Source organism: Eubalaena glacialis, chromosome 14 (genome assembly GCF_028564815.1).
Source record: "Eubalaena glacialis isolate mEubGla1 chromosome 14, mEubGla1.1.hap2.+ XY, whole genome shotgun sequence".
NCBI lineage: Eukaryota > Metazoa > Chordata > Mammalia > Artiodactyla > Balaenidae > Eubalaena > Eubalaena glacialis.
The window spans coordinates 60,522,390-60,532,935 of record NC_083729.1 but is presented as its reverse complement, the minus strand read 5'-3'; the positions used below and the strand labels follow the sequence as shown (position 1 = coordinate 60,532,935).

The 10,546-nt window shown below is 47.2% G+C and overlaps 1 protein-coding gene across 1 annotated transcript; it reads right to left on the bottom strand.

The window, feature by feature from the left end:
• Positions 1-595: 595 nt before the first annotated feature.
• LOC133105401 (STARD3 N-terminal-like protein) lies at positions 596-1,353 on the bottom strand. The gene is given in 3 exon segments (XM_061211388.1): positions 596-902; positions 905-1,283; positions 1,285-1,353. Coding segments are annotated over 3 exon segments (705 nt in total). The 3' UTR covers positions 596-645.
• Positions 1,354-10,546: the final 9,193 nt, after the last annotated feature.

Sequence of the window (10,546 nt, the reverse complement as noted above, 5' to 3'; positions counted from 1 at the left end):
TTAGGGGCGCCTGGGGGCTAGCAGCGTCCTGGTTCTTGACTGGGTGGTGTTTAGAATAATTTACTATGCAGCACATTTATGTTTTATGTACTTTTATCTGTGTGAATGACATTTCACAATAAATTTTTTTTTCCATTTTGATATGTTGGATTTTATTACCTTTAAAAATTGTACAAATAGTGCATGTGCATGAGTTAAAAAAACACAAGGGAAATGTAGGGAGTTAAAAAAGAAAGACAAAAGAAATCCGAGACATGAAACAAAAAAATTCCATTCTGCAAGTCAAAATAAAAAGATATTTTGCACACTAAAAAAGTATTATTCCAATATATTAAGAAGTCCTTTGATCAGGAACACAGCACAAGACTTTCTGCAACTATTCATTGACAAATCAGACTCAGTCTCACTGAGTACAGGATGGATCATGACATTATCTTACCTGCCACAGGCAGGTGACTAAGTGTATGTGGAGATGGTACCATGTCTGTGAGGTATTACAATCAATAAATTCTTTATTAGCTGTTCAGTAACGTCAGCAGTGGATGTCACCATTTCAACCTTCAATAGGGAGACCCCCAGTTCCGGTCCTTTTTTTCCCTCTGGTGACTTTCAGTGAAGGTTTTTCACATTTAACAAAAGTCTTACTCATAGTTCTAAAAGTGGTTTTTCACTGTCCTGCTTTTCTTCAGCTTCATTTTCAGATCCTGCTTCGGATCCAGGAGGAGAATAAAACTGACCATCAGAAAGACCACCAGGTATCAGTGCCGCCCTCTCTGGGGCATCCTGAACTATCAGGAGTCTGTTTTCTTCTTCTGCCTCTTGAGGTAACACCTTGAAATCCAGGAACCACGTCTCGATCCAGGCAAGGATGAAGGAAATGATGGGCAGCACGTAGCCAAAGCCCCTTGACAGAAAAGCTTTGAGAGGATCACTTTTGCTAGTAAAAGGGCACTGGTCAGTGCTGTCGTCAACGCTATGGCCCACCAATGGTGCAGTCTGCACACGGCATATGCAAGTATTAACACTTTAGATCGAAAAACTGCCAAAAGAAATATATCAAAATAAGAAGAGTAGTAGTCATACTGCACCACCTCTTTCTCTAACGTGTTCTCAATACCTCCATTCACATTTAACTCTATGACCCACAGTAACGTTACAAATAAGAGGTCAAAGGTGACAAACAAACAGAAAGTCCTCCTGACGTCAGATATGTCTTTCTTTTCCCTTCCTTCGTAGGACTCAATCCTGGCCATGAGTTGCGTGGGGTTGATGGAATGGATGTCTGCGCAGGGAAGTGTGCGAGCTCTGACTCCTCATGAGAGCGTTCTCCATGTCTTCTGGCAGGGGGTTCATCCTGCAGGAGGGTTAAAGGAGCCTCTCTCCAGCTCCACCATCCCTAGAGAGAAGAGATCTCATCAGGTGGTTCCGGGCCGGCCGCCCTAGGCTGCACAATAACTTTTTTTAAATGAACAGAATTAAAAGAAATAGCTAAAATATTAACTAGAAATTTAAAGCAGAGAGTAAAACTATTCTGAAATTTAAGCAAAATACTTGAAAAGGCACAAAAGGATTCACTCCACTTGTGTGCTACATCAAAATTCCAATGTTTAAAAAGTAAGGTGGAGTATATTTTTTTAGACCAAATTGTCCTTCGGGCCGAATTGTTTTCCTCTCACCTTGTTCTCAACCAAATTGTTTTCCATCAGATTGCTTTTGTTTTTGACCAAGTCATCTGGATTATTCTAAAGCTCAGGCATTTTCCGTGACCCTCATTATGCTGCCTTCATACAATTCTGATGGTGATGAAGTCCTTAATGTGTAGTAGAAGCCTCACTCCCTGTGTCTCACCATCTGTCCTTGGGGCATATGACATTGGACACTACTGTCTGCCTCAGCTCTGAGACAGAAGTTCGTCTCTTATTCATTTACTCACTCACCCATCCATCCATCCATCCGTACTTCTATCCATCCATCCATAAATGTGGGTCACTGAGCACCCACTGCATGCCAGACACTGGCCTTGGTGCTGGGGCAGAGCCGCAATGGAGAGTTCAGCCTCTGCTCTTGCACAGCTGCATTTGAATACCAAACAGACAAAAAGACGATTTGTCCTGTGGTGATAAAGAGCAATGAAACAGGGTGAGGGGGATAGTGGATTGAAGTGATGGGGGATGTGCAATTTTATGCTGAGGGGGTCAGGGAGGCCTCATGGATAAGGTGATGTTTGCACAGAGACCTGAGTGAAGGGAGGTGGCCGGGATAGCATTCCAGGCAGGAGTAGCGAGTGCAGAGGCCCAGCCCACAGGCCAGGGCGGGTGGAGCAGAGTGAGTGAGGGGTAGGGCGGTAGGACCTGAGCTCGGGCAGGGTGGCCAGGGCCAGATCAGGTGGGGACCCGCCACTGATGAGACATAGACGTGCTGCTGAGCTGGATGGAGATCCACAGGAGGGTTTGGGCCAGCGAGGAAGGCTGAGATCTGATGTCTCTTTTAAAAGGGTCATGGATGGGGGTTTGGGGAGAGCCTGGGGTGGGGTGAGGGCAGCAGAGCCAGGGAGGAAGCTTTGCTGGGCCCAGTGCTGTCTGGAGCCCTGAGCCCCCATCCCGGGGCCCCTCCTTGCTCTGCTTTGCCCTACGGGCCTCTTCATGTAACCTAGGGTCTTTGCTCTGTGGTGGCCCCTTCACTCTGGAGACTTGGCATCGAACCTGCCTGGCGACAGCCCCTCTGTGACAGCTGCATTCATGGCCGAGTACAGGAGTCTGTACTATCTCTTAAAATGCATCGGTCCAAGACGACCCTCACTTCAGCCCGTCAAGAACATTTGGATCCTGATTCTGTCAGGCGGTCTGGGTGCCAACTTGCTACCTGGGGTCATCCCAGATGCGGAGAACATGCCAGCCACACCTGACTCCAAGTTCCCGGGGTCCTGTTGAATGGGTCAGGGTAAGGATATTGTTCCATTCACGCCACCTGTCGCTGTCTTGCTGGTCGACCCACGTCCACTCATTTAACCTTGGTGTGGCCACGAGTAATTTGTTAATAAAATACTGAAATTTGCAGGTGATTTACTTTTTAAAAATATGCACTAGAGCAGATTCCACGCTAGTCCTGTAAGAACGTTATTCTCATTTACTTTCAATCCAAGGAAATTTCTTGAGTTGGGAAGAAAGGGCGGTGTTCCTTCTGCTTCTGACAGGTGATTCAGACCCACATCGACTCTGCCACTGCCTCTGTGGAAACCCCCGGAGGAGCCCCAGTTCCTCTAGGCAAGGTGCGGTTACCTTCCGCCCTGAGGCAGCTCCCTTCGATACTTTGGCAAGTTTATTTCCGCTACTTAAAGGAAAACACACTCACCTTCCCTCTCCTCACTCTTGACCCTCATAACCTCACCCTTGCTTAGTCAACCTCACTTCCCCCCGCTTGCAAAAGAAAAGACCGGAACGTTTGTCATTATACACAGGCAGTGCTCTTATATGTCCATCCTCCTTGTTCTCTACAAGAGTGGACCTGAAATGACTTCCAAAATTACATACATTGAAATAGGATTTTTTTTTTTTGGCCGTGTGGCTTGCAGGAGCTCAGTTCCCCGACCAGGGATTGAACCTGGGCCACAGCAACGAAAGCCCGGAATCCTTACCACTAGGCCACCGGGGAGCTCCCTAAATAGGAAATTTTAAAAATAAAAATCAAGGTCAGAGAAAAGACTAGGGGGAATTTAGGACACCAGTCTACAAATCACAGAGTCTCACATAATTTCTAAAGGTGAGGTGTGCATTTGGCTCTGAGCTTCCTGGCAGCCAGAGCAAGAAGAGAAAGATGATCCGTTTCATGATTCACCGTTTCCCTGAGGAAACACACACCCTTTCTTCAGGGAAAGCAATGAGATTCTTGCACTGAGTTCTGAAAGTTTGTTTTGCCCAACGTTAAAGGATCTAAGTATGGTGAAGAGAGAGCAATGTCACCCAGGTCCTGCCCTGATCATCTGTTTCCATTGATGCCTCTTCTAGGCCCCATGCTGTTCCATGCCCTGTGCTAGTCTGCACCTGACCGGCAACTACTTTGACCCAAGCTTTTAACTCCAAAGTTGCAGAGAATGTCACCATCTCTGTAGTTGCTCAGAGTTCACACTTGAAGTGTGGCGTCTTCCTTGACTGTCTGGCTAGAGCGCTAGCTACCTTTGGTCTGAATTGGCTGTTAGAAAGATACATGCAAATGCTGGGACTTGAGGATCCTGCACTCTTTTGATGAGTTCCTTGAAGGTGTAGGCATTTTAGCAAGGCCCTCTCTCAGAGCCACCCCTGCACTGCCTGCTTTCTCTTTGAGAGCTACCCTGCAGGGCTGAGGGGCTTAGGGCTAGCTTTGCCCTTCTGAGTAGCAGCAAGGTGAGGGACCACCCGGAAAACGGCCCTCCTCCACCCTGTCACCGTCAGTCCCTGAGTCATCCTTTCTCTGCTCCTCCTTTCAGTTTAACCACTTCCTGCCCACAATGTGTTGTCTAAATAGCACAGTCAGAATGACATATTTGAACACTTCCCTACCCTCTCATGTAATTTTCCCTTCCAGGCTGATTTCTTTCTGAAGTCAGAATTTTGTTTCCTGAAAATCTAAGTTACACTCCCAACACTCCTGCAGCTTCTCTCCTTGCTAGTGAAATAACCGTAATTGCTCACGGGCATTAAATGCTTCCTGGCCGTCAGGCACTGGGCTTTCCATACTTCATCTCCCTTAATTCTCCCAAAAAGACCCAGGAAGTAAATACTCTTATTATCCTCACTTTACAGACCCAGGAAAATAGAGCCCACGACACTTGCCCCAGGTCACCCAGAGAGGAAAGGCTGGAGTTGGCTTTGGCCTGTGGATCCATCCCACCAGAGTGTGTGTGCTTGACCGTCACCCAGGACCCCCTTCCGGGGTATCTAAGGGACACAGTGCTCCTCCTAAGGAGCTCTCTTTCCACTTGGCCAGCCCACTCATCTTTGTTGATCAGAATTAGCTCCAGCGCTTCATGAAAACATCATCTCCTACCTTCTGTGCGATGCGAATATCAGCAAGGCTGGGCAGGAGTCGGTCAGACGTTCTGTTTGTAACTAAATGAACTTTCCAGCAGATGGATGCTGGGTCTCTCATCCCACTGGCCCCTGTGCAGGGCTGGGGACTGCCTCCAGGTGTGACCCAGCCTGGCATCTGGATGGCCAACAGGGTTGGCTGGGCTGGTGTGTTTCTCCCTTTTCTCTGTCCCCTTGGCCCTCCAGGTGTCTTCTCTCCCGGGTCACGGTTTCCCTGAAGGTAGACAGATTCCCGACACAGAGCTCCCTGCCTTGACTGTCCTCATTCATCTCTGCCCCTGGATGAGGCCAAGGGCATCCTATAAAAGGCGCCCCCTCCTCCCCAAGAGCCTCAGTGAACCTCTCCAGCCCCCGAGTCCCTCGGCCACCAGCTCTGTCGTGGCTTTGGGGCCGTACCCTTTGCTCCTGCGCTGGCTCTTGCCTCAGCTGCCCACTAAATCCTGAGCCTGTCTTCACCAGAGACACTGCCTTCACTCACAAGGAGGGAGGTTCCCAGAAGCTCCAGCCAGGCGGAGCCTGCCCTCCTGTCTGCCTGAAAGGGGCTCCCCCTCTCTCTCTCAACCTGTGGCTTCCTTTGCCTCTGGGCAACCTATTCACTCCTAATCAGCAGCCCCCATCCACCTCATCTGGGCTCCACATGGACGCCCCAAGAGTCCCACATGAGACAGAGGGGGAGCAGAGCTGACTTGACACCCGGCCAGTGCCAAGCCCTGAACAGTGCTTCCCATGGGGCCCTTGACCCCTGAAAGCTGAGTGTCCCAAACTGATGGGAAGGAAGGCCTAGTGGGCAATGGGAACAGGGGCTGCTATTCCAGAGTCTCTGGGCAGGGAGCCTCGGTGTGTCCCTCCTTGTCTAGGTCACAGTGACATCTAAGCAGTGGACAAAGGGGCACTCGATGACAGGGACTTGGAGGCTAAGTAGGAGGTGTATTTAGTAAATACCGGTTGAATCAATAGAGTGATGTCACGGGGTCTTCAGCCCAAAAAACGTGGTAGCGGAAGAACGCCTTCAACTCCTCTACAGGTCGTGCTCCCCCAGGAGCAGCCTGGGTTGCTGCCACAGGGCCTGTGTCATGGTCAGGAGTGGTTGGGTCACGGCAGGCACAGAGGGGAGTTGGGATCCGGTGGTGGGTGGGAGGTGGGAGGGAAATGACTTAGCAATGACAATCCACAATTGTCTTGTGCCTTCCGCGTTTCTGCCCCACTACTGGAACCGAAGGCCCCTCCGTGGAAAATAGGTAGCTGCATTCAAAGGCTTAAAAAAGAAAAGGTGCTCTGCATGGAAAATAGATTAAAATCGGACACAGTTGCAATTTGCAAAAGTGGAGGCAAGGGAGTGTGGGGCTCTGGAGTCAGAGCTCACCGGCTCCGTGGACTTGAGGCAAGATGCCTCAGCTCTCTCCCTGCTTCCTCACCTGTGACATGGGCACGATGAGGGCCTCAACCCCAGGGCCGTGAGAGTTCCCCAGGGCACGGAGCGGAGCACTCAGCACTCCTCAGCACGGGCGAGCTGACCGTGATTAAGACATGGGTCCGAACAGCATTACAAAGGGCACTTTTCATCAGGCTGCTGTGAACCAACCAAGTCAGGAAACCTTGGAAATAAGATTTGTCCTCTTGCAGGGGAGGCTATCTTTATGTGAGAGCTGTCTTCATAGTTACCTGTGGTTCAGAGTCTCCTCTCCTCGGCCACAGTAAACGGGGATCCTGAGGCTGGGGCAGGACGTAGCTTTCTTCCATGTTGCTGGCAATTTAGTCTTTGGTGGGTTCCATTTGGAGCCTGACCACAGAGATGGGTTCTAGAATCACATGTCCTAGGAGGGTCCAGATGTGTCCCTCCTTTTTGGAGAAAGCAGAAGGGCTAGGCTACTTTCCCCAAACAGAAATACCAGAAGGATCCTTTTTTTCACAAGACCCTCAGGCCATCATAGGTTACGTCTAGGGCATCATAAAGACCCTTCAAAAATTTTAGGTGGTTTTTACAATAAGAAGTCACTGGTCAAGAAAGAGAAGGACACCTCTTTCCTTCCTCTTAACTCTGAACGAGCGCTCGGCTGAGGGAATGCGCTTCAGGATGGTGCGCTCAGCTCAGAAAACTTGCCTGGCCGAGGACTTGAACGCCAGTCAGCTGCGCTAGAAAGGCAGCTCCAGAGGGCAGGGTTTTGTGTGTTTTGTTCATTGGTTTGTCTTCAGCTCTAAGATAGAGAGACTAGGCACTCAATCCCTATTTGTCAAATGAATGAATAAATGTGAATTAACCAAGGGGTTAATATGTAAAAAAACAAATCTCCGAAATCAGGTGACTCTTCTCCTCTCAGTAACTTGTGCAACACAGGAGGTCCTTCCCCGTGTGGTGTCTCCACACCACCCATCACACACCACGGGCTCCCAGCCACGCCCCAGTCCCAGGAGCTCTCCCTTCCCCATCACCTGCCTCGTTGCACTGGCTGTTCTCTTTCCCTGCAAGGCTTCTTTCCATCCAACACCCACTCTTTCTCCAGGGCCCAACTCGAATGCCACCACCTCTGTGATTTCTCACAGCCCGTCCCCGTACGACTTTATTCCACCACCGACTATATTGCGTCAAACTGTGAGTGCATCTCCCTCTTTCCCACCAGACCACGGGCTGCTGGAAAAACGGGGCAGTCTCGTTTGCTGTGCGGCCCCGAACGCAGCCTGCGTGGTCAGACGGGTCGCAGGGAAGCCTATGGAAAGCTAGGTTTTCTGGGATGTTAACAGAGCGAGCGCATGAGCGGGAGAAATGGGAGGAGAGCAGCTGGGAAGCGCTTCAACCAGAGCCACACAATCAAAGCTCCCATCACAGAATCCAAGGGCTGAAAACTTTTGGCCAGCAAATTTTCCATGAAATTAAAAGGAAAAAGAAACCTGATTAACTCAGTTCTGTAAGTAAAAACCATGAAAGGCTAAACTGGGATACAAAACATCCGGAAGACCAAAATTTCTTTAATAATGAAATAATTTATTATTTGTTAACAGTTGAACAATACAGAAGTTTACATATACACAGCAAAGATTCTCTGAAACATGAGTAGTTCTCAAAATGCACGTACTAACTGTAGTAAAAAGCACCATTCTCTATGTCTTGACACAGGATTTACATTGGCATCGTATTTACATAAAGAAATAAACATCTGGAAACAGAATTTCACACTCTCTCATCTGCTGCTCCCTGTTTAGGCTGTGTTCACCGTTAGGAAGATGGCCCCCAACGCTGATGGTTCACAGCAACATTCCCAGAGCACCAATTCTAAGGACAAGGGGTCAAGGCAAGCTTGGTTCTCTGGTAAAAGCTAAAATGAAGAAAGCCCTCTCAATCCTCCACACCCCCCAGACAGAATAAGAAATCAAAATTTAAAATCTGGGTAAATCTTTGAATCTAGTGCTTTACTAATTCTCATTTTATGATTTTGAGAGAAGACAAAGATACTCAACTTCTTCAGCCATTCGATAGCTGACTCTAACAATGCCAGGCAGTTATTTCTTCTTTCAGAAGAACACAGGGTAAGAAAATCATCCATGTAATAAATATTAATGAAAAAATCATGATAAATCACATATCGTACCCCCCAGCCCCGGCCTCATCCCCAGGTATTTTTGAAAACAAAACATCCCACAGTCTACAGAGACCTGATAGTGTAGAATGAGAAAATCCACCTCACCTAAAGGGGTCTTTGGGTTGTCTTCTGCCAGGAAGGATTTTTAAAATCAGGAGTAGCCAGCAACCTAAACATACTGCATCCAAGAGTTAAACATAGAAAAACAATAGATTGACATGTAGGAAATCGCCTTGCAGCCTTTGACTTTCTGGTGTTCAACACACAGGGCCAGTAAAGGGGAAAGACAAAGAAACTTGGGGAAACAAGTAAAGAAGAAAGAAAGGAGTGAGATTCGGGGGAATAAAGCACAATGAAAGTGGTATCCTTGCCAATACAGTATGATATAAAAACCTGAATCGTGTATGTGTATACTTTTCAAAAACAAGTTTTTTCTTTAAAGGATGGGGGAGAGGCAAGAAGAAAGCCCACAAAATCCATTATCAAGCCCCAAGATGTTGTTAGTTATTTTGAGCATCACAATCTTACCTAGTTTACACACCCCAGGATTTGCTTTTGGCCACTTCAGGGACGGAGAAGAGAGGCTCCTAGGAAACCCAGTTAAGGGCCCTTTGTTTCTTTTGAAAAAAGTAGAGGTTAAAGGAGAATGCCCACTTTTAAAAAAAAACCCTCAAACCACTCAAGTGGCCGATTGCAGGGTCAGGGCCTTCTTAGTGCTCAATTGTGAATCGACACTGAAATTATTTTCGTTTTGGGTTGACAGGAAGAAAAATGTAGGTCCTGCTCAAAAAGGTGACACTGAATCACTAGCATTAGATCTGTGACTAGAGAAAGGAGCCACGGTCGCTATCAGCACCTTGAATTCCAGATCTCTGCTTAGCAAAAGAAAACAAATATACCCTGGGTGCCTGCCCGCCATTCTAAGCCAACAGGCATGGAAAGCTAGGTTTTCTGGGATGTTAACAGAAGCACACATATATTTTCTCACTGCATGAAATTAAACTGCACTACATACTCTTTACTTTCCCATTTGCATTGCAATGGTATCAATAAGAGTGTAGACTTGTTTTTAGTTTCTTAAAACCAGTTTTCACATAAAAATATGCATGTGCCTATATTTACACACATCTATATTTACGTACAATAGTCAAAGTCTTAAAGGCTGGGGCTTGTATCTTTGCCCGTCCCCTCCCCCCAACAACCCTAATAGAAAGGTTTTTCATTTTGCTTAAAAAAACAAAACAACAACAACAACAACAAAACAGAACCAAAAAGACTGTATAGCTCTTAACAGTTATGCTGGTGGATCAGTGAATGACACGACACATTGGCGCATCAGGGCGGCTGATCAGCCACGTAGAGAACGGGATTAGCTGCCTGGGGCTGAGTTTGCTGGTCCTGAAGGTTACAGTTTTGGTTAGAGAGAGGCCTGTCTAGCATTCGGTCTACCTCAAGATTTGAAAGTCGTGTCTATCCCTGGTGTCAGTTTATCACAAGTGCATTAAAAATATAGAGATCTATTAAGTTCCACATTTATATGCCATCAAATTGAAAAGGACCAGACAAACAGTGCAAAGGTCAAATAATTACTATTTTATATTGGGACAGTACATTTCATATTTCAACCAAAAGACAAAAATGCAGTTTAACTCAAAGGCACAACAATTAAAACACAGAAAATAATGGCATCTCTCAGATGCCTTATTTCTAAATTAAACAAACAAATACACAAGTTTTGTTCCCTTCCCTCCCCCAACACAAGCCCACAAGCTTTTGCCAAAGTCTTGAGTTTTCGATGCCGTACAGGATCTAGCATCGTGGACTTGTGAGGCGCTTGAATGTAGCAATTAAAATGCTTGTGAGGTCTAGCGAATGGCATTCGAAAGGGACCTCAAAGTGCAGGTATAT